General features: G+C 35.7%; 2 protein-coding genes across 2 annotated transcripts; both read right to left on the reverse strand.

Annotated features, from left to right (window-relative positions):
- Nucleotides 1-13587: 13587 nt before the first annotated feature.
- LOC111198563 (plastocyanin major isoform, chloroplastic) lies at nt 13588-14880 on the reverse strand. The gene has a single exon (XM_022715847.2). The coding sequence runs from the start codon at nt 14387-14389 to the stop codon at nt 13760-13762; it is 630 nt and encodes a 209-aa protein (XP_022571568.2). The 5' UTR covers nt 14390-14880; the 3' UTR covers nt 13588-13759.
- On the reverse strand, nt 13588-16335 carry LOC111214003. The gene is made up of 3 exons (XM_048756724.1): nt 15437-16335; nt 15135-15350; nt 13588-15049 (listed from the first exon to the last, which is right to left on the reverse strand). Exons 1-3 carry the CDS (start codon nt 15602-15604, stop codon nt 14732-14734), a joined length of 702 nt encoding a protein of 233 aa, XP_048612681.1. The 5' UTR covers nt 15605-16335; the 3' UTR covers nt 13588-14731.
- Nucleotides 16336-25427: the final 9092 nt, after the last annotated feature.

Consider the following 25427-nt stretch of genomic DNA (forward strand, 5'->3'; position numbering starts at 1 on the left):
GTTTCGCGCAAAGAAAACTTTCAGATGCGGGCAGTACTTATGTGGACAATAAGTGACTTTCCAGCATATGGTATGTTATCTGGATGGACAACACATGGGAAGCTATCATGTCCATATTGTCAAGATGACACAGATGCTTTCCAACTAAAGAACGGAAGGAAAACGTGTTGGTTTGACTGTCACAGACGATTTCTACCACCTGATCATCCATACCGCAGGAGTAAGACTTCGTTTACGAAGAACAAGCAGGTGTTTGATGGTCCACCTGAGGAAGTTAGTGGGAAAGATTTGTTGAAGCAGTTTAGGTATTTTGATGCAGAAAGGACGCCAGATGTAGGTGGACATGAAAACATTCGAGTCAATGCGGTTGGAGAGCTACATAACTGGCACAAAAAGAGTATTTTCTGGGATCTGCCATATTGGGAGAGTCATCTATTGCGGCATAATTTAGATGTCATGCATATTGAGAAGAACTTCTTCGATAATCTGATGAACACAGTCCTTAACATCCAAGGTAAAACGAAGGATAATTTGAAGTCAAGGTTGGATTTAGTCGATATTTGTGATCGTTCTGAACTTCACGTTGATGAGAACGGTACGGCCCCTTTTCCCATTTATCGGCTAGATGGTGCTAGAAAAGAAGAGTTCTTTGATTGGATTACAGATAAAGTGAAATTTCCTGACGGATATGCATCAAATTTGGGGAACTGCGTTGATAGAAGCGAAGGAAAGTTTACTGGCTTGAAGAGTCATGATTGTCATGTAATTATGCAGCGCCTCCTTCCGTTTGCTTTTTCCGCATTATTGCCACGTAATGTTCATGAAGCAATTGCAGGGATTAGTGTTTTTTTCCGCGACTTATGCAGCAGAGTAGTGACTGAAGAGGGTATTAATAATTTGAAGACAAACGCACCAGTCAGCATGTGCAACCTTGAGAAGATATTTCCTCCATCATTCTTTGATGTAATGAAACATCTTGCTATTCATCTCGCAAGAGAATTGGAACTTGGTGGTCCTGTGCAGTACAGATGGATGTATATTTTTGAGCGTTATATGCATCATCTGAAGAAGATGGTCAAAAATCAAAGCAGGGTGGAAGGATCTATAGTGGCACAGGTGATCAATGAAGAAACTGCAATCTTTGCTGAAAATTATTTTCCACCAGAAGTGCAAACAAAACACCGAAGACCTGCTCGGCATGATGATAGAGGGGAGAGAGCAACATATCATGTTACTGTCCCAAGCATGTTCAAGGAAATAGGACGACTTAGTGGAAAATTCACGAAGCGGAGACTTACGGACACTGAGCACGCTCATTTGCAAACATATTTGCTCACCAACTGTGAAGATGTTCTACAATATGAGAGGTAAAAATATTTATTCATTTATTGTTAGATTAATATTCAATAAATTTATTTCATATTGATAATATTTTTGTATATAGTGTATATATGGCGGAGTTGCGTATGACTCACAGGCATGCAACAGAAGATGAGCTTCGACAACTTAGAGATAACAGATTTGCTGCGTGGCTTCGTAGTTATGTGAGTCATATATCATATTACCCTATGCAAATGATTAGTTTAAATTTAATATATATAAACTAATTAATTTTGCAATCATATATGTTTTTTTTTATAGGTGAATGATAGTTTGGCCAGAGGTCTTGTGTTCGATGATTGGATACGCGAATTTGTGCAGGGACCAAACTATGTGGTCAAATCATATCCTAAATTTTGTACGCGAGGATATGCATTCACAAGGAAAGGTCATTCTAAGACAACATATGATGCTGGTGTTTCATCTTCTTCTGGTGACGATGTCTACTACGGCAACATAAAAGAAATATTGGAAATCCAATTTCCTGGAATGGTTGGATTGCGTTGTGTAGTATTCTATTGTGATTGGTATGACACCACCCCAGATAGAGGAGTGAAGATTGATGCGTTTGGTGTTACATCAGTTCATTCGCGGCGGAAACTTCAATATTATGATCCCTTCATTCTTGGTTCGCAAGCTGATCAGGTATGTCAATCTATTCAACCAGAGTGGATGGAACTTCTGATGATGATGAACCATTGCAACCAGAGTCTACCAGCAACGCCCAGGCAGTTGAAGATTTGGAAAATGTTCAACTCGTTGAGAATTTGACTGTGTTTGGACATGATGCTGTCGTACATTCAGAGCCGGAAGCCGAGGTTGGGGAGTTTGATGAAGATTCAGAAGATTCTGATTAGTTTTTTTTTTTTTTTTTTTTTTTTTAATGGTCCGTCGGAAATCCCTCGCAATATACCGACGACATAGCGACGACAACGGGTTTCATTGAAAATTGGAAAGGTCGTCGGTATTTCGTCGGAAAATACCGACGACATGTTTTTCTATAAAGTTTCAATCATAAAAATCTATAAATTTAGATGCCAAAACTATGAAAATAACACATAATAAGTGTTTAGTATAGTATTAGATCGCAACCGTTCAAATATAACAACTCATTAAAATATTTATGTATGCATATCATTGTTTTCATAACATCTCATCTTAACATTATATACTTATACAATCATATTTATATAAGCTTACACTACAAAAAAAGTTGTTGTGTAAAATCGTGTTATAAAACATTTTTATTGTTAAATCTTTATGCAAATACTATATATATTATCAAAGATTTGGATTTTGCATTTAAAAAACTTGAAATGAACACCCTAAACACTAAGTCGTCGGAATTCCGTCGGAATATACCGACGGATTGTGTCCGTCGGAAAATACTGACGGACACGTTCCGTCGGAATTTCAATTAGCCCGGGAGAACCAAACCGCTTGAAAATTTTCGCGAATCGGCATTTGGTATATTTTAATTATACCGACGGAATACCGACGAACCCGTGTCCGTCGGAATCCTCGGAAATAAAAACCCTTCTCCTTCCTTCTTCGTTTTCTCCGCGGCCTCTCTCTCTCACGAACACTCCGGCGATTTCTCCCCCTCTCCGGCGATTCCGGCCTTTCTCCACCTCTCTTCACCGGCGAATTCTCTCCTCACCCTCATATCTCTTCCCCAAACCCCAAATCATGTAAGAATCATCCCAAACCTTTTTTTTTATCAATTGTTTAGGGTTTTGGAAGTTGATCTCGGATTTTAGGTTGTTTGATTGAAAATTTTAGGATTGAATGGATAGTTTAGGATATATAAGTTAGGATTGTTGTTTGGATTGTTGTTTTAGTTTTTTTTGGAACATTTTTTGATTTTTAAAAACGTTTTTTGATTTTAAAAAACGTTTTTTGATTTTTTAAAACGTTTTTTTTATTTTTAAAAGCGTTTTTTGATTTTTAAAAACGTTTTTTGATTTTTTAAAACGTTTTTAAAATTTTTAAAAAATATTTAACAACATTTTTCTATATTTATAAATTTTTTATAATTTTGTATACATATATATATATGTAAATCATGTATAATAAAAATTTTAAAATTTTTTATAATTTTTTTTTAAGTTTCCACTAATAAACTATGTATAATAAAACATTTTTTTTAAAAAAATATAAATATTTAACAACATTTTTCTTTATTTATAAATTTTTAACAACATTTTTCTATATTTATAAATTTTTTATAATTTTATATACATATATATATATATATATATAAGGTTTAATAGTTTTTTTTAAAACGTTTATAAAACCTTTTGTAAATATATAAATGAAAATATGTTTGATGGGTTAATTTTTTTTTTTAGGGCCGAGGATGAAGCCCGCCCCGCAGCCCGTCTTCGACGTAGTTCGGTGAGCGGTTCCCGTGCATCGGTATCGTCTCATGACTCGGTTCCCGCATATATTCCCACTCCAGCTCCCTCTGCCCCTCACGCTGCTGCTCAACAGCATCCGGGGGTCATGCCGGTTCATCTATTGGTTCAACAACCAGGTCGAGAGCATCTCCCGTTTCTCCAACCCAACCCACGACGAGGCCATAGCACTTGGTTAATTTTTTTTTATTTGTACCGTTATATTTTTTCCTTTAATTAACTTGCTAACTTGTATTTTTTTTTAAAGGTTCACCAAGTCGAAAAATGGCATTAGCCGGAGCATCAACCAGATGATGTACTCCATGCTCCGTTTTGGATATCCAAAGTGGAGTGTGATCCCTTCCGACGAACGAGAGTTGTGGTTTCGTCAGTTTGCGGTATAGTAACTCTTCATTTTTTTAAAGTTTTTACATTTTTTTACATACATTTACTTATTAAATTGTGTTTGTTTTGTAGCAAGAGTTCAACTGGCACTCCGATCTTACGGAAACAGTCCGTAAGAAATTCAACGAAAAGGCCATGGACTCTTACACAAAGCAGATAAACGCGTGGAAGACAGTTTGGCAGAAGAACAAGAAGCCACGGTTCATCAACGGGACGGTGTAGGAGCAGTTGATAGCTCATTGGGAGAAGGAAGACACTGCAGAGACGTCTTCTAAGAACTCCAGGAACCGGAAGAGCGATCGTGGCGGGAAAGGTATGTATGTGCACAACCTCGGCGCTTGCTCCATGTCTACTAAGGAGGATGAACTTGTAAGTTTTTTATTATTATTTATCTTTATATTTTTTAAATAAATATTTTATATATTTCTTGGCTAATAATGGCGGTTTTTTTAGATCGAAGCAAATGACGGTAATCCCGTTGATCGTCTCCAACTCATTAAGGTGGCTCACACTAACAAGACGACGGGTCAAATTCAGGACCCCGTGATCAAAGGTGTAGTTGATTTGGTGGAAGCTGAGATAGTTTCTCAATCTCAGCCTCTCTCTGATGACGGCGACTCCACGGGAGCTTCAACCAACCTGTCTCTATTGCAAATAAATGAGATGGTTGAAAAGGTAATTTTTTTATTAATATATTTTTTTATAATGTCGATTACTTACTTGTCCCTATTTACTTATTTTAAATATTTTTGTAGGCGGTTCCTAAAAGGAAAGGAGGCCGTTTAGTTGGGTTGGCCCGTCGTGCTTCTTCGTATCCGGCATCTTCTTCGCAAGCTCCGTATGCCGATCCCATGATTCTCGAGGAGCTACATGACAAAGATGAACGGATTGGGGCATTGGAGGATCAGAACACCACTATCCTTTCGGAGAATGCCACTATCCGTTCGGAGAATGCCACTATCCTTGCTGAGTTGGCATCCCAGAAGAAGTTCAACACCGAGATTATGCAGAAGCTAGATCGTTTGATGTCTTCGAGTTCATCTTAGTTTATTTCGGCTTTTTAAAACTTTCGGAATGTTTTTTTTTTCTATTTCGGTTTGTATGAATTTTAAACTTTATGAATGTTTTTTTCCTATTTTGGTTTTTATGTTTTTAAATTTTATAATATTATTAGTTTTAAATTTCCGATTTTTTAAATTAATTAATATCAAAAAATATATAAAAATGCAAAATTAATTTGTAAAAAAGAATGGGTATATACCGACGGACAATGGTCGTCGGAATATACCGACGGACATATATCCGTCGGAATTTACCGACAAACCACATTTCCGTCGGAATATACCGACGAACGTGGTTCGTCGGTATATTCCGACGACCGTTGTCCGTCGGTAAATTCCGACGCCCAAAGTTCGTCGGAATAAACCGAGGAACATTCTACGTCAGAATTGTCCGACGAACGCTCTTCGTCGGTACGTAGTTTTCCGATGAACTCTGGTCTCGTGTATCCGCATCGTAATATCGTCGGAAGTTCGTCAGAATGACGTTTCTCGGTATTCGTCAGAAAGTCGTCGGAAGTTCTGACGAAATTCCGACGAATTTTTTTTTTCCGACGAAACGATACCGACGGACGGGTTCGTCGGAAATTCGTCGGAATCGGTCTATTCCGACGAATTTCCGACGATTTCGCCCATCAGATGCCCCCTGTTTTCTTGTAGTGACTGTCTCATTTTTGTATCTTTTTTTTTTTTTTTTTTTGCTAAATTTTTTCTATTAAATTGCATGAGAAAGAAATGTTTTACAAAGCGTAGCTTAGTGGCAAATGCCTAATAAAGAACCGGACCCGAAACTGCCAGCAGCTTAAAATATTACCTCGCTAACTATTGCCCAAGTGAATAATTAGGAGGGAGAGAAGATGAGAGAGGATTTGAAGATGAGATAGTTGCATTCCGTCTTGACAGCAATCGGAAATTAGGAGACCCAAGCTTGGAAGAGGACAGACGCTAGGTGAGGATCATCTATACGAATAGATGCAATCCTTAGCTTGACGATAGTGTGTATTTCCTTGACGATGGCGGAAGGAGGTCTGAATCTGCTTCGGTGGAGCCGTGCATTGCGTTCCGCCCATAAACAATAGATCGAAGCTTGCCAAGCCAAGAGAACTAGTAGTCTGGTGTGTGTCGGAGTATTTAGTTTTTGTAAATGTCGGAGGATTTCATTCCACACTCTTGGAGAGGAGAAGCCCGATCTACCAGCCACTGGTAGTTTTTGTAAATGTCGGAGTATCTTTCTCACTCATTTTTTCTTTATCTCTTGCGGTTTAAAAAATGAAAGTTGCCACTAGTGAAATTGGTACTTTAAAACTATTAGCATTCGTAACAAAAAAAAAAAAAAACTATTAGAATTATTAGTATTCTAATCTTTACCAAAATCTTAAAGTTATGATACATTTTTGTTACGAGAAGAAAGCTTAGTGTAGGTCAATTTGATCTATGGGATGTAAAACAAACTTGCACATGGGATTGTGTTTGTGTGTTTACCAGCTAACGGCTAGTTGCTCGTCATTTGGATCAAAGGAAATGATAATGTATCCAGGATGAATTTTCTCTAGGCTTAATAGAATATGATTCTTGTACGTAGCTATATATGGGCTTACTAGCCCTATCACTCAAATGGTTTACATTGTGGTACTCCTGGTCTATTTTGGTGAAAAGCTTTTGATCCTCATTCACTAGCTTTCTGGTTAAATGCAATGCACTGTTTAGTCAATGAACTCTACACACCACATAAACTAGTGATACGATAAGACAGCAGAATGCTAATGGCCAAATGCATTTGGATCAGAGACTGGACTTTAATTTGAGATCCTCATGATCTGAACACGCTTTTACGTAATTAACATGTTATAGTTAGATATTTATGTTTGGGTAAACGACCTATTAATTTCCACACCAGAAGTATCATATAGTAACAGTTCCACACAATCTTTCAACCTCAATCTAGTTCCACATATTATAAGTATTAAAACTTATTTCTCCCTAGTCAGAAAGATCGAAACTCATATCCCCATAAATGAAGGTTTGACTTGGTTTAAATGGTTTGAACGTAAACTGATACCAAGTTAGTATGTTTTGGACTGAATTTAAAACCCGGTCCAACCTGAGATCCAAATACAAACCCGACCCAACTTCCCAATCAGACTTTGGTAAATTTTTAAAATCAGATTGTATCGATTCAATTTGGTTAGCCATTGATTAAGTTTCAAAATTTTGAATAGTAAACCGATCTAAATTAGATTGTGTGGATTTTAGTTCATACTTAATACATTATGAACATACGGGTTTTGATCTTTTGGATTGGGGAAAAATAGGTTTTAATACTTCTAATATGTGGAATTAGGTCGAAGATGAAAGATTGTGTGCAACTGTTACTATATGATACTTCTGGTGTGAAAATATGTCGTTTACCCTTTATGTTTTGACAAAGAGTTTAATCTCTGGATTTTAGGTTCCATTATATAGCTGAATTATACTTCCAGTTGTGCTGGTAGATAAACCGGCTACAAAGATGCTCAGCTCAAGAGCATGATTATTGGGGGCGTTTTTAGAGTGAGGTTCTTAACGGAATATAAGAACCCGTCTCTTAACTTTTAACTAAAAAAGTTAAGAACCGGCTCTTAAAACTCTTATTTAAAAACCGGTTATTAGTTTTTTTAGTTAAAAATTAAGAGACGGGTTCTTATATTCCGTTAAGAACCCCTCCATAAGAACCCCCTAATATTCATGGTCTGACATGCTGTAATTGGAGTTGCTAGTTGTATAATATAATATGTACGTTCGATCAAAAAATAAAATAATAATAATATGTATGTACGAAAAGGATTTGTACCTATTAATATAGATGAATTATACTTATTCTAACTAGATTTACACATGTTATGTCGCAGATGGTTTGGTTTACTGTTTACATATGCGTTATAGCTGATTTTATACATGTTACAATCGAAAATAGATGATAAATCTAGGCTTATATTTGCTACATGCATGGATTCTTACATGTTAGGACTGTTCGTTTATTAAACGCTACGTCTAACACTTGCGACTGAAATTTTAAGGGAAAACGAAAAAATTTACAGACGCTAGAAAAAAAAACGGAAGAGCATCCATGTTTTTCAGCCGCATGAAAGAGAGAGAAAAGATGAACGGTGACGCTATTTATTTCAGCGGCACAAACATCACCGGAATCCGTCGATTATTCTAACGCGCGTTCTCTATTTTCCTTCACCAGCGACCAGCGCATAAGAAAATTACGAACAAATTTCAGTCGCCAGAGTTGGTCGCCGCGTTTAATATGTTGAAAGTTAAACTTGATTTGGATCACATTTTGGGCTAATAATTTACTAATCATTTTAGTCCAAACTTAGTCCAATATCTAGAATCATCCTCCACCTCCTTAGAATAAAAATCTAGATATTCTCATAGAATTATCTAGATAATTATAATAAAAAAATCTTAGATATTATGGTAGAATTCTCTAGATTTATGATTAAAATATGTAAGATATTTTGTATTTTGGAGGCTATAAATACCTCCACTCCCCTTTCATTTTGAATCACCAAGAAATAAACAAAGCTTGTAACAAGTAATAAAAATCTTCTTCTAAGTTATAAAATCTTTATTCTTCACAAAATTTCTTTCTCTTCAAACACTTTAAACACTTTCTCCATCTTTATAAAACTTTTCATTCCAACAAAGTGGTATCAGAGCCACAAGTTCCTTTTGAAGATGGCAAATAATGGTGTTCCCTTCCAAGTTCCATTGCTCACTAAGAGCAACTATGACAATTGGAGTCTTAGGATGATGGCTATCTTAGGAGCACATGATGTGTGGGAGATAGTCGAGAAAGGCTTCGTTGAACCGGAGAATGATGGTGGTTTATCTCAAACACAAAAGGATGGTTTGAGAGATTCAAGGAAGAGAGACAAGAAGGCTCTCTGTCTAATCCATCAAGGATTAGATGAAGATACATTTGAGAAGGTTGCTGGAGCAAAGACATCCAAAGAAGCATGGGAGAAGCTTCGGACATCTTACAAGGGAGCGGAACAAGTTAAGAAGGTACGTCTTCAAACTCTAAGAGGAGAATTTGAAGCATTACAAATGAAGGAAGGAGAACTCATCTCAGATTACTTCTCAAGAGTATTGACGGTTACTAATAACCTAAAAAGAAATGGTGAGAAGTTAGATGAGGTGAGAATCATGGAGAAAGTTCTTAGATCATTGGATTCAAAATTCGAGCATATCGTCACCATTATTGAAGAGACAAAAGACTTGGAGACTATGACAATGGAGCAACTTCTTGGATCACTACAAGCTTATGAAGAAAAGAAGAAGAAGAAAGAAGATATTGTGGAGCAAGTTCTCAAGATGAGAATTGATCACAAGGAAGAAAGTGGCCGAAGCAATCTAAGACGTGGTGGCGGTCATTTCCGAGGACGAGGTTGTGGTGTAAATGGACGAGGTTGGAGACCATATGAAGACAACTTCAACCAAAGAGGAGAGAATTCATCAAGAGATCGTGGAAGAGGAAACCCAAAATCAAGGTACGATAAATCAAGCATCAAATGCTATAGTTGTGGAAAATTTGGACATTATGCTTCTGAGTGCAAAACTCCAAACAAGAATAGAGTTGAAGAGAAGTCCAACTATGTTGAAGAAAGGAGTAAAGAAGAAGATATGCTATTGATGGCTTACAAGAAGGATGAACCAAATGAGGTTCACAAGTGGTACCTTGATAGTGGTGCAAGCAACCACATGTGTGGAAATAAACGCATGTTCGTGGAGCTTGATGAATCGGTGAAAACTGATGTGGCTTTAGGAGATGAATCGAGGATGGAAGTGAAAGGTAAAGGAAATATTCTCATCCGCTTGAAGAATGGAGATCATCAATTTATTTCCAACGTTTACTACATTCCAAGCATGAAGACCAACATCTTGAGCCTAGGACAACTCTTAGAGAAAGGTTATGACATTCGACTAAAAGATAATAGCCTTTCTTTAAGAGATAATGCAAATAATCTCATCACAAAGGTGCCAATGTCAAGCAATAGAATGTTTGTCCTAAACATTCAAAATGACATTGCACGATGTCTCAAGATGTGCTACAAGGAGGAATCTTGGCTTTGGCATCTTCGATTTGGTCATCTCAACTTCGGAGGCTTAGAGCTACTTTCCAAGAAAGAAATGGTGAAAGGATTACCTTGTATCAATCATCCAAATCAAGTGTGTGAAGGTTGCTTACTTGGAAAGCAATTCAAGATGAGTTTTCCAAAGGAGTCGGAGACAAGAGCAAGAAAGCCACTAGAACTCATACATACAGATGTATGTGGGCCAATCAAACCAAGTTCACTTGGTAAGAGTAACTACTTTCTTCTCTTTATTGATGACTTTTCAAGAAAAACATGGGTTTACTTTTTGAATCAAAAATCAGAAGTGTTTGAAAATTTCAAAAAGTTCAAAGCCCATGTTGAGAAGGAAAGTGGTCTTAAGATCAAGTCCATGAGATCAGATCGAGGAGGAGAATTCATGTCCAAGGAGTTTCTGAAGTATTGTGAAGATAATGGCATTCGAAGACAGTTGACGGTGCCAAGAACCCCTCAACAAAATGGAGTAGCGGAAAGAAAGAATAGGACAATACTTGAGATGGCAAGAAGCATGCTCAAGAGTAAGAAGCTACCAAAGGAGTTGTGGGCAGAAGCAGTTGCTTGTGCGGTTTATATATCAAACCGTTCTCCAACAAAGAGTGTTTTAGAAAAAACACCACAAGAAGCTTGGAGCGGAAGGAAGCCTGGAGTCTCACACCTAAGAGTCTTTGGAAGCATTGCTCACGCTCATGTTCCAGACGAGAAGCGGAGCAAACTAGATGATAAAAGTGAGAAGTACATCTTCATTGGGTATGACGCTAACTCCAAAGGCTACAAGCTCTACAATCCTGAAACAAAGAAGACAATCATTAGTCGGAATGTCATCTTTGATGAAGAAGGAGAATGGGATTGGAGATCAAATAATGAAGACTACAACTTCTTTCCATCCTTTGAAGAAGAGAATGTGGAGCAACCGAGAGAAGAGCCAGCTACACCACCAACTTCACCAACAACAAGTTCTCAAGGAGATGAAAGCTCAAGTGAAAGGACTCCACGTTTTAGAAGTGTACAAGACATCTACGAGGTAACCGAAAATCAAGACAATCTTACTCTATTTTGTCTATTTGCGGATTGCGAGCCTATGAACTTTGAAGAAGCCCAAGAAAAGAAGTCATGGAGAAGTGCAATGGATGAGGAAATCAAGTCGATTCAAAAGAATGATACATGGGAGTTAGCTTCACTTCCAAATGGACACAAGGCAATTGGTGTGAAGTGGGTGTACAAGGCAAAGAAGAACTCTAAAGGAGAAGTTGAAAGGTACAAGGCAAGATTGGTGGCAAAAGGCTATAGTCAAAGAGCCGGGATCGACTATGATGAGGTATTTGCTCCAGTTGCTCGCTTAGAAACGGTTAGACTAATCATTTCATTGGCAGCCCAAAAGAGTTGGAGGATACATCAAATGGATGTCAAATCAGCCTTCTTAAATGGAGACCTTGAGGAAGAAGTCTACATTGAGCAACCACAAGGCTACATGGTTGAAGGAGAAGAAGACAAAGTCTTAAGGCTGAAGAAGGCGCTTTATGGATTAAAGCAAGCACCAAGAGCATGGAACACTCGGATTGATAAGTACTTCAAGGAGAAAGGCTTCATCAAGTGTCCATATGAGCATGCACTTTATATCAAAACTCAAAACAATGATATATTGATTGCATGCTTATATGTTGATGACTTGATATTCACGGGCAACAATCCGATTATGTTTGAAGATTTCAAGATGGAGATGACAAAGGAGTTCGAGATGACCGACATTGGATTGATGTCATACTACCTTGGCATTGAAGTAAAGCAAGAAGAGAATAGAATCTTCATTACTCAAGAAGGCTATGCTAAAGAGGTGCTTAAGAAGTTCAAGATGGATGACTCAAATCCAGTTTGCACGCCAATGGAATGTGGAGTCAAGTTATCAAAGGAAGAAGAAGGAGAGAGTGTGGATCCAACACTTTTTAAGAGTTTGGTTGGAAGCTTACGATATCTAACGTGCACAAGGCCCGACATCCTACACGCAGTTGGAGTTGTGAGTCGATACATGGAGCATCCAACAACAACTCATTTCAAGGCAGCCAAGAGGATCCTACGCTATATCAAAGGTACAATCAACTTTGGCTTGTATTACTCTATTTCTGACGATTACAAGCTTGTTGGATATAGCGATAGCGATTGGGGTGGAGACGTAGATGACCGGAAAAGCACAAGTGGCTTCGTGTTTTTCATTGGAGAAACCGCTTTCACATGGATGTCAAAGAAGCAACCAATTGTCACTTTTTCTACTTGTGAAGCGGAGTATGTGGCAGCTACTTCATGTGTTTGCCATGCCATTTGGTTACGAAACTTGCTAAAGGAGTTGAACCTACCACAAGAGGAGCCAACAAAGATCTTTGTGGATAACAGGTCGGCAATAGCATTGGCAAAGAATCCAGTCTTCCATGATCGGAGTAAGCACATCGATACTCGTTATCACTACATTAGAGAATGTGTTACCAAGATGGATGTGCAGTTAGAGTATGTGAAGACAAATGATCAAGTAGCTGATATCTTCACCAAGCCACTCAAGCGAGAAGACTTTATCAAGATGAGGAGTTTGCTAGGAGTAACCAAATCAAGTTTAAGAGGGGGTGTTGAAAGTTAAACTTGATTTGGATCACATTTTGGGCTAATAATTTACTAATCATTTTAGTCCAAACTTAGTCCAATATCTAGAATCATCCTCCACCTCCTTAGAATAAAAATCTAGATATTCTCATAGAATTATCTAGATAATTATAATAAAAAAATCTTAGATATTATGGTAGAATTCTCTAGATTTATGATTAAAATATGTAAGATATTTTGTATTTTGGAGGCTATAAATACCTCCACTCCCCTTTCATTTTGAATCACCAAGAAATAAACAAAGCTTGTAACAAGTAATAAAAATCTTCTTCTAAGTTATAAAATCTTTATTCTTCACAAAATTTCTCTCTTCAAACACTTTAAACACTTTCTCCATCTTTATAAAACTTTTCATTCCAACATAATAAACGAACATGCCTGTTGTAGTTCGCTTATACATGTCATGACTGAGTTTATTAGTAAATATGTACTTTTTACATTTTATACAATTAAATTCATATATATGGCTTGATGTCTGCAGGGTGCAGATGGATTTCTACACAAACAGCTTATTTTTAATACTCCGAAAACTTTGATGGCGAGACATAAGTCTACATATAATTTATAAACCAAGAAAAACCATTTATAGAACCAACCAGTCATACTATAACAATCACGGGGTCCATTCGATTCAACACTCTTTAGAATTACAAAAACACCTTTATGTAAGACTGACAGAAAAGCCTCTACTTTGGTTCAGAGACACTCTTTCACTTCACTCACATTTTATTTAGTTAACGGTGACTTTACCGACCATACCAGCACCCTGATGCGGCGCACAATAGAAGCTGTAGGTCCCAGGCTCAGTCAAGGCAACCTCGTACGTCTCTCCGGCAGCGTTGAGTAGATCTTGCTCGTCCATGGAGATCTTGCTCGCGTCAACACCACTTGGGATCTCATCCTCATCGAACACAACATTGTGTGGGAATCCAGCATTGTTCTTGAACACAATCTTCTCCCCTTTCGCTATTGTGAACTCGTTGGGAACGAAAGCTAACGCTCCCTCTCCTGATCCCAAGAGAACATCTATCGCCATGGCGTTTCCAGCCAAAGCGATGGAAGCTGCAGCCGCTACGGCCGCGACTCCGAATCTCTTAAGTGATGACTTAACGGTGAGCTTCGATGATGATGTTGCCGCCTTGGTGGGGATTCTAACGACGGCGGAGGGTTTGGAGATTGTTGATTTGAGACCGGTGAACGATGGGATTGCGACGGTGGCTGAGGTTACTGAAGCCATGATGAAGATTAGAGGCTTAGATTTACTTTTTTTTTTATTTTGATATCTTTGTGTCGATTGAGAAATTGTGAGGTGTATTAGTTTTATGTGGTGAGAGGGAGAAAATGAGATAACGCAGTGCATGGCTCTAAAAAGCAACCTCCATACTATCTGTAGAGACGCGTTGTGATTGGTTGGTTTCAGATGCTGTCTGTCATGACGTGGCAGTGTGAGGTGGAGATATGAGATAAGCTTATAAGATGGGCTTATTTTATGCGATGGATTCCAACTAGCTCATGATATGTGGTCTCAGTGCTTTTTTTACGGATCACAGATACCATAAGGCAATTAAGTAACACACGAAACAATGAAGGTGAAAGTAAGGAGAAAGAGAGACAAATACAACTACATCATCAACGGACAACGATAGTAGAGAATCTAGAGATAATAATATTCAGATAGATGCTGAGCAATGTTGGTTGAAAACTAGACGATGTTGAAAGATACTTCATGGTCTCTCCATTCGCCATTCTCCAAATACCTCTCATAGAACTTTACTTCATTAGTCGGTTTCACGGTCAATGCTGTTGTACTCGTTGTTCTGTAGCGTCCTTCTTTTATCGGAAGCCAATTACTGTTTAGTTCTCTTACTTCAAAGTCGACAAAAAATGAGGTTAGCTTGTTTCCTTCCACAGCTTCGGTTGGATCATACACAAACCTCTCAGCAATCTCCCTAAGCGATGGTTGCTCTTCGTTTTTATATTCATCAATCATCTCATTGAAAAAGTCTTTCAGACGTAAATCCTGCATGTATTATTACCAAAGCGTAACTATTAATAGAAATTTGCACATGGAAGATCCTAAACATCTTGATCTTGTACTAATTTACGTTGGGAAGGTGGCCATCGAGTCCGGAATAAGAAAGGATATGCACCCCAAAAGCAACTTGTTCTGTACGAACATGTGGCACAGTTGCAGATAATTTGTTGATATAAAACATAGAGTTTGAAGTTATGTCTGCCACAATTAGCTTAAAGGTCATCCCGGTGTATCTCAAAGGGTCTGTAGCTATTTCATTTGCAAAGTCTTGTGGACTCATGTGGCCCTGTAATAAAAGCAATTCTTCTTGAGATCCATTTTCAATATAGCTTAAACAAAAAAAAAACAGGGAAAAGAAAAAATTAACCAAACCTGCAAGAACTCAGCAGGAAGAGAGACGCAATTGTTTAAACCGTCAAAGATCATTGCGTCCACAAGAAAAGCAACTCGGCCATTTCTAGAGATACCACACCATGTCCCACCGTTCGGTTGAGCCCAACCACTCAACACCTCGACATTCCAAGCCGCCCCGTTTATCATCCTTTTTTAACCACACGAATGTAAAACGTAACACTCATCAACTAAACAATTAATGCAATAAGTAAATTAAACTCTAAAAGGTATGAATAATATTAAACTTGCCAGGTATCAAAGTTGTCTCTGTTATACAGCAGCTTTAGTTGCCTTTCTCCCCATTCGAATGCGGCTATCCCCATTTTTTTGAAGGAATGTTATTTTTTTTTGCTATTGGAATTCTCTTCTAACTCTTATGTTTGTAGTGTAATTGTGATTATTCATCTTTGTGAGAGTCGCCAGCCTCTCCGTTTTATAGTTTCTGCTATGAGCATCTCCAATGTATGTCTCTATATTTCCTTCAAAAATAGTGATTTTTTTTATAGAGGTGAATTTGCTCCAGTGTATACTGTATAATAGAATTCTTTTATTTTAGAGAAAAATATAGAGAACTGTTACTTTTTACCTCTATATTTAGATGTGAAAATAACACATTTCTATATTTTTCTTTACAAAAAATAAAAGATTTTGTATAGATTTTATACACATTTCAACAAGTGCGAATCTCCAAAATTGTATTTTTTACTTTTTGTTCTCTAAATAGATTTTATTTAAGAAGTAATGATAATTATACTCTCATTTATAATTTCAATAATTATTTATTAAATATATAAATAATTATATAATAAAAATTGAAATAAATAATTAAAAATTAAAAATTACTTTTTCCCAAATTTTCTTTTGAAATTTTTTTTCTTAAATCAAAACTTAGAAAAATCTTCTGTAACATATATGATATCTTCTTGAATTTATTAAAAATTGAATAAATGAATGCCTTCATAAACGTGTAATTAGGTTCTTGAACGTAACTTATATGTATACTTAGATTTCATGAATTTGACTTATATGCATATTTAAATATAAATATGTATAATATCTTTATAAAGTTTAGATATTAATTCAAAGTCTTCTCAAAACTTAAGGAATATGTTATACATATTCAAGAATATCTTACTAAATTTACATATAATTTAAATACAGTAATGTATTAATAACTATATATTCATGAAGTTCTTTCGAAAAATATATTTAAATTTGTATTCTTAACACATTTATAAAAGTTTTCCTAATTTTATGAAGACATTATACATATTTATTAATATCTTCCAAAATTTTAACAATGTTTTCTTAAATAAGTATATAACTCAATTTCAATAAGATGTTATACATAGAAGGTTTTACTTTTTTTTTACTTTTTTTTTTGTCATCAACTTTACAGACTCATATTGACTCTGTGAACCACACTGTTATACATAGAAGGTTTTACTAAATTTCTATTAAAATTGTTTTCTAAAATTTTTTATGAAAAAATGGATAATTTTTTTATTTAAATATTTTTTTATTTTATATTTGTATAAAATGGTATAAAAGTCATTTAACCCTCTAGTAAAACTTATTTTGATCACTTTGACCTTCATAATTTAGTTTGGAAACAAAAACATGTTTTATATCTAATTGATCATTTCTCTTTTAAAAAATAATCGAAAATAAAACATGAAACTTATCAAAATAAAAAACATATTAATATATTTATTAATTATTTAAATATTTTGCTTTAAAACCGGTTTTTTACGTTTCCAAAACAAAATCACAAATCTTCTAAAATTAAAACGTAAGTTGACATCATTTCTAAAACGATATTTAAAAAAAAGAATATTCCAATGAGTTTCCATACATTTCTAAAATATTATGTACTAGTGTTACTTCCCATGCTATGCACGGGCCAAAAATCTGTTATATTTTAATTATTTTATTATAATTATAAATTTAAATAAAATAATAATTTTTAAAATATTTTATAGTTATGGATCATATTGAAGTAAATCTGTTGAAACTATTTTATACAAATAGCATATTGTGTTATGTTTGGTAATCATATATTGTGTTATGTTTGGTGCTCTTTTTATTTGAATTACATTTTGTATCTTTAGGGATTTTTTTAATTTTTCAGTTTATTTAGCAATTTATTTCTGTTAATTTATAGTTTTCTAATACATTAAACTTCTATCTTTAGGATTGTACCAGTTTGATAAAATAAAGGGTAGATAATTACAAATTTTCATTATTTTAATTTAACAATAAAAAAGAGAACTACTATCCACGTTATTTAATAAACTAACTATTCTCCTAATTATTTTCCTTACCAGTTACCATCATCACACGATCAAAGCTGAAGTTAATTTACATATTATTCTCTCTTTTTTTTCTCCATCGTTTTATCTTCTCTTTCTTTACATTGGAGCTAAAGAGCTCATATCAATTTTCTTATAATAATTATTCTCTTCTTCTCTAATACATCATCCGCTCTCTCTAAATTCTCTCTTTCTGTAATGCACCAACATTGGTATCACAATCAAACTCACAACCAAACTCTTTGGTTGAAAAATTAGAAAATTGCTAATTTATATTTAGACTCCAGAAAAATAAGAGATGCAAAGAAAAATTCAAAACTAACTATATTTTTTATAATAATCGGACTAAATTATGCTGAACAAAAATATATTGACACATAGATAATTGCTTCACATAGTTGATAAAAAAATAAAAAATTAAATAATAGCTTCACATGATTCATCAGTGTATGAAGAATTTAGAAAATGTCGGTTATTAAAATTTTGAAACTTCCATATTTTGATGAACAAAGACGTGTTTTGCTTTTCTTTATTTTTCAATTAGTTTAAAAAAAAATCCACGTGTCAAGATTTGATTTGCCAGACAATTTACGTTTTAGTATATAAGGGATTCCCAAATGTTTCCGAATTCCACCCAACTTAAGTTATAACCCTGTTCTTATTTGCCCATTTGAGTTGCTGATTTAAATTTTGTCACGTTCTGCTATTTTTTTCTTTTCTTTTTAAACTGTAAATATTCATAAATAAAAAGTTAGGGTTACAAAGCCTAAGTTTGTGTTTTCTTGGCAGAAAACAATAAAAAACAAGGAAACACATTTTTGAAGAATTTGGTTGATCATGTTTCCATGTCACCTAAACCAAAGTGGCATAAGAGTTTTGTACTTGCTCCTATGCCTTTTTGCTGTAATTGTGTACGGATGTTTAGGGATGTCAAATGGACGGGTTGGGTCCATTTCGGTGTATCCATATGGGTTTGTTTTTTTGCTGGACAGTTTTAGTCGACGTTCAAATAGGACCATACCCAAAAAAGGCCATGACTCGTTGGACTGTTCATGGGGTCCAGATGCCCATTTAAAATAAATAACCTAATTTTTATTGTAAAAGATGGAAGTATACCAAATTTCGTAGATATTATAGACTTAAACTTTATTATTTTGCAATTTGAATTTTTGAAGAAAAAAATTGATTTTGAGATTTTTGTGATTTTGATGAAAAATATGATTTTCGGCTACAAGAAAACGTGATTTTGCAGTTTTGACCGAAAAATGTAATTTTAACAGGAAATTACATTTTTGCGGTTTTGGCGGGAAAACACGATTTTATGGTTTTGATGGAGAAAATACAATCTTTACGGGAAAATACAATTTTTGGGTTTTGGCGAAAACTCAATTTTTGTTATGAACCAGATCGTAAATGGCTCATAACCAAGAGATTATGATTTGTAATCTTTTCATTTATCTATGACGGTGTAATCTCCTATATAACGAACCTCTATGTTATGAATAAAGATAGACTTTTCCATTACTTTTATAATACGTTATCAGCACGAAACTCTAAATCCCTAAGCTAATACCCAAATCGAAAAACCCTAAAACCCTAACCCTAGCCGGCAATCCGACGAACCCTAAACCCCGATCGCGTCTCTTGTTCCCGCATCTGTTCCAGCTCGCGTCCCCGATCAGCTTCAGCCCAAGGCGTTCCTGATCCTAGCTCAGACGTTCGCGACTCGAGAGCAGCTCCAGCACGCGACCTCTTCCTCGTTCGTGACAACATCAGACAGTTCGCGTCCGATGATCAAGGCGTTCCCGATCAAGCAACAAAGGACGTCCGCGACTCGATAGAAGCGACTCGATCCATTCCAGCTCGCGTCCCGTTCGTGTCCAGCTCGCGGCTCAACTCCTTTGGTGGTCCGATTCAACAATCATCTAAGGTTAAAAGGTAATTCAAAACCTAAGAACCATAATCGAACATGGATTGATTGATAAATAATGAAACCCTAAAACCCTAATCTTTATGAGTCAAAACCATAGGGTAATAGATCAAAAATCCTAATTGAGTCAATCGAAGCTCTAAAAGTTCGATACCCCAAACCCTAAATCATGTTCCTACATGATTAAAACCCCAAATCGGTTTTTACAAGTTAAAATCCGATGAACCCTAACCCTATATCTATAAACCCTAAATAATATAAGTATCAGAATTGATTATACTATAATTATCAAATCACATATTAAAACCCTATTCGAATATTTTGAAATCAAAACTGTTTTCGCTTTTGATCATTGAGGTTTTAAATCTGATTGAATCTAATGCTATGTTGCTAGAATTGTTTGACTGTTAAATTGATAGATTTATTTTCTCATCATGCTTGGTTAATTGTTCATCTGATTTAAAATTATTTAAACCGACCAGCCTGTTAAAACATTGATTGAATTCGATAGGTTGCTAGTTTGCTTTGCTTATATAATCTGATAGGTTGATAGATTGATTGAGGTTTACTTGTTTAAAATCCGAATGATCTAATTGCATGATTCTTGAGGTTTAATATCATCTACTAGGATTGATAGTTTTGTAATCTGATATGTTTTAAATAGAAACCCTAAATAATCCGTATGATAGGTTATATTGATCTGATTTGGATGTCTTTGAAAATTGAGAATCCGTATGCTAGGTTGATAGATTCATGATAAAATCTAATGTCTTGAGGTTTAAGATTTTATGCTAAGTTCGATTAAATTGATTGATCTGATTATATGTTTTTGAGGTTTGATAAATTCAGATACTAGATAAATTATTTACACATGGTTTATGCTAAATACCAATCAGCCTTGAAACTGATTCATTGAAATTCATGCTTGAAATCTATATTCTAGTATTGCTAAAATCAGCCTTGAAACTGATTCATTGAAATTCATGCTTGAAATCTATATTTAGTATTGCTAAAATCAGCCTTGAAACTGATTGAGTGATTAATAAATCTTTTTACTAGTCTTGCTAAAATCCATTGATTGTTAAACCCTAATTGCATGATTAATTGAATCTGTTTTTGCTAGTCTTGATAAACCATAATATTATGAGCACATAGAAATAGTGTTGCTGAGACTTGCTACAAATTGACTGATTGATTAAATGTCTTTAAGATTGATAGTCTCATTGTCCTCACAAGATTGAAATCCGAATTGATTGTTTTTAAGAGTAAGACCGCATGAAAATCATACCTAAATATTGAGTGATATATGATTTGAGATGTCGAAAATCAACCTGGATTTTGCTGCCCTAAATCTCTCTGGAGATAATCATTTACGGTGGGCATTGGATACAAAGATTATCCTAAAGTAAAAAAAAAGACTTGGTGAATGTATCATAGAAGGCAATAATGCCAATGAGAAAGATTGATACAGGACAATATTAATTATTAGCCATCATCTTATTAAGAGTCTCAAAGATCAGTATCTGACTATAGAGAATCTTCTAGACCTTTGGACAGAGTTAAAAAAATCGAGATATGATCACCAAAGAACGGTGTTATTACCAAAGGCCCTATTTGATTGGAGGAATCCCAGAATCCAGGACTATAAGTCCGTGGATGAGTCTATTGCTAGCTGGGCAAAATAATAGATTACTGATGAGAAACAGTGAATTGAGACCTCCTGGATTAATCCCATTACCTGATACCAATAAGGCCGCAGAAGAAAAAAAAGGTAACCACGTCCAGAATGATAGACCACACGGTCATTGCCGTGGAGGGTGGAAAGGACGTGGCCATGGCCACTATAACACATTTGGCTGTGGGAATCACTATTGCAGAGACCGTGGGTATCAACACAATTTGAGCCATGGTCAAGGCAGTGGCCGTGGTATATCCTTTAAACCACAAAGCTCGACCAAATCAGTGTGCCATAGATGTGGAATGGGGAACCATTGGGCTAAGATATGAAGGACTCCCAAACATTTTTGTGACCTCTATCAAAGAGAGTCTGAAAGGGAAGAATCCTGAAACCCACTTGGTCTATAAAGATGGTGAAAATAATTTCGAACATGAACAAGATGATCTTATGGAATATGAGACTTATGATTGCCTAAAAGAATCAATTTGATAATCTGATTTCGACATCAAACTTGTGTGATTGCTTTGCTTGTATGCTTTCTCTGATTTTTATCTCCTTGAATTTATTTCTATTACATTGTCTGCTTAGATTAAATGAATGAATGATTTTTCTATATGAGTACACTGAAAAACGCCAATATAAGTACTAAACAGGTATCGCCAGTCTGAAAGAAGACTATGGCTAGGCTAATATATTATTGCCTAAGGGTATGCATCTAGAAATCAGTGATGCCTTATATTCACCCAGCTCTAAGAGCAAGAGCAGCCTATTGAGTTTTAAAGATATAAGAATGAATGATTTCCATATTGAAACAATGGGCGAAGGAAACAAAGAGTTCCTTCAGATATATGTATAAAATCGCCCAAGGCCATAATAAGTCCTAAAGACTATACATGCATTCTGTACTGACCTAGACTATGCATAGATCAGTATGATAGAAGCTAAAAGCCTGCGAAAATATACACTTTATGGCACGACCGGATTGGCCATCCTGGTCCAAACATGATGCAAAAATTGATATTCAAAAGGCACACATTAAAAGATAAGAAGAGTTATCCCAAAGAATCTCACGTGTGTAGCATGAACACAAGGAAAACTCATTAGGCCATCACCAGTAAAACGGCTACGAGCCCCTTTTTCATAATAAAGACTATATGTCTAGATAATACTGGTGAATACATGTCTCAAGCGTTTCAATGATTATGGTATGTCCATGGGGGTAAGTGTGGACAATTCTGTGATACATGTCCATACCAAGAACGGATAGACCATAACTTATGAGGTCAAAACTGCCATTCACAGCTTGGGCAACACGAAATTTACATGCACCTAAGTTAATACGCATCAGGCCATTTAGTGAGCATAGATATCCCCTATCACAATTATTAACGGGTCAAGAGCCAGACATACCTCATCATAAGACATTTGGATGTGCTGTCTAGGTACTAATTGCTCCACCACAGAGAACTAAGATGTGACCTCAAAAGGAGGATGGGGATATATGTTGGATATGATTCTCCCACAACAATAAAGTACTTTGAGCCAACTATGGATGATTATATTTGAGGCCAGGGACACGGATTATTTTAAGACCATGAGGAGAAAAAAATAATAAAGTTGGTAAAAGAATGGTAAAAGAAATAGAATGGAATCAACCATCAATGTCTTGGCAAGATCTTCAGACTAAAGAATGTGAAACATACATCCAAAGATTATACATTTACAAAGCTAGCTAATCAAATGCCAGACACATTTGCTGACCCGAAAAAGAATGACTAAGTCATATATAAACCAGCTTGTAAAGCACCAACGAATTTGATGTCCAAGAAGAGACACAATCAAGTTGCTACAGAGTCTAGACAACGTATGAAACGTGGTAGACCAAATAGGTTCCAAAAGATAAGAATCCTCGGAAACAAAAGAAAGGTGCAGAGAATGATAATCAAAATTCAAATCCGAGGTTACTAAGGAAACCATCCCAGACATGGAGATAAGGTCGGACGGCTCTAAGGTACAGGTACCAAACAATGTAGCTTGGGACACCAAGCTGCAAAGTATTTAAGGTCCTGATAATAATGAATCTCAATCGATTATATCATGTCTGGAACATAATGGAACCAATAAGGAATGTCGACATAAGATGATTTATTTTCATACAAGGTAGCACTTAAATTTATGAATATAAGCGAGGATCATGAACCCACGTCAATATCAGAGTGCGCACTCGTAGAACATATTGGATTGAATGGAAACGTGGGGTTAAATAGTTTAAGGAAGAAAGGTGTATTTGGCCATATGATTAAGACGCCATATGATGTTAAAACCAGTGGATATAAATGGGTCTTGTGAGGAATATAAATCGTGAGATATAAAGATGATCTTGCACAAGGATTCTCACAAAGACCAGTAATAGATTATTAGGAGACATACTCCCATGTGGTGGATGCAACTACTTGTAGATTTCTCATAAGTTTGGCTATATAAGAGAGAAAATTAGACTTGCAGCAAGTTGATGTAGTGACTGCATATTTATGTGGTCCACTGGATAATGAAAGTACTATAGGGTATTGAGCTGAAAGTACAGCAAGTTCTCGAGAACAATATTGATAATCATCAAAGTATATGATCTGAATATCCTAGGAACCCCTGGATACAATTTTCCAAACAGTTGAATATCTCAAGAAAGAGTTTGAGATGAAAGATCTTGGAAAACAAAGTTTTGTTTGGGATTACAGCTTGGGTACATTAACAATGAAATCCTTGTGCATCAAATAATATATAGAAAAGGGTACTCAAGAGATTTAATATGGACCAGTCTCACCCATTATCTAGTACATTGGCGTGAGATCACTTGTTTTGGACACTGATCCATTCAGTTCAAAGGTGGACGATAAAGAAGTCCATTTAGTCCTGAGATGGACGATGCAGAAGTCTTGTTTTAGACACTGATCTGATTGGTCCATAAGAAGGACGATGAAGAAGCCTTTGATTTTGATTTATTTTATACTAACCAGCCCAAAGAGGGGTTATTTGGTTTTGTTGATTTGTTTTCAGACAGGTTATGTTTTACACATGGTGGTACACGCATATCACAGCAACATCATCCAAGATTTCGTGTGTGTGCATTTGAGGTCGATGACTCAATATGTTCTATCAGATTGTGGCATGGCCGATGGTAAAGAAGAACCAACTATCATGTTCGAGGACGAAGTATATTCTGCCCAAGATCTTCATCACCCACGGATTGCAGAAAATTGGAGAGGTCCAAGGGACCTTCAGTAATGTCCAAATTATGAGGAGTAATGTGTGTTGTACTCTTTTTCCTTCGCCCTGGTTTTGTCCCAATTGGGTTTTCCTGGTAAGGTTTTAATGAGGCAACATTAAAGCACATTACAAGCTCTAAATGGTTATAACATCCAAGGGGGAGTGTTATGAACCAGATTGTAGATGGCTCATAACCAAGAGATTATGATTTGTAATCTTTCAATTTATCTATGACGGTGTAATCTCCTATATAAGAAACCTTTATGTTATGAATAAAGATAAACTTTTCCATTACTTTTATAACAATTTTATAATTTTGGTAACACGAAATTAAATTGTTATTTGTTTTCCTAATTTTTTAAATCTTGATATTTTAATAATTAGGCTGCCCATTGTGCAGATGATCGTAGCCCGATTTTACCCATAAACTCAATTGAATTCGCCTATTTAAACCCATTTAAATTTGGTTTAACATGGATGTGTTTAATAATAATTTGGACATGGGCGTCCATATACAACCCGTCCATTTGACATCTCTACAGATGTCCCCGTCAATGTATATGAAAATGACCTGAATTGGGCAGCGATGCGCTGTCTCGAAGTGTTATAAAGCAAATATTGTTTCATACTCTTATGAATCGACGAATTTTTTTGTTAGCGAACTGATGATCAAACTAGCATCTTCTAATATATATTTACCAAGAGATTTGATTTTTTACTCTTGTTTTTAGAGATGCTTAGTTGTGTGTCAAAACAATTGTTTGGATGGCTTTGCTAACGAGGACA

The sequence above is a fragment of the Brassica napus genome, chromosome C5 (assembly GCF_020379485.1).
Source record: "Brassica napus cultivar Da-Ae chromosome C5, Da-Ae, whole genome shotgun sequence".
Classification (NCBI taxonomy): domain Eukaryota; kingdom Viridiplantae; phylum Streptophyta; class Magnoliopsida; order Brassicales; family Brassicaceae; genus Brassica; species Brassica napus.

Excerpts from the sequence above, each read along its gene's own strand:
- LOC111198563 (XM_022715847.2), bottom strand. The coding sequence starts at position 14,389 with ATGCACTGCGTTATCTCATTTTCTCCCTCTCACCACATAAAACTAATA.
- LOC111214003 (XM_048756724.1), bottom strand. The coding sequence starts at position 15,604 with ATGATAAACGGGGCGGCTTGGAATGTCGAGGTGTTGAGTGGTTGGGCT. Across the intron at positions 15,351-15,436 it reads TTCCTGCTGAGTTCTTGCAG|GGCCACATGAGTCCACAAGA; the intron begins GTTTGGTTAATT and ends CTTTTATTACAG. Across the intron at positions 15,050-15,134 it reads TCGATGGCCACCTTCCCAAC|GATTTACGTCTGAAAGACTT; the intron begins GTAAATTAGTAC and ends TAATACATGCAG.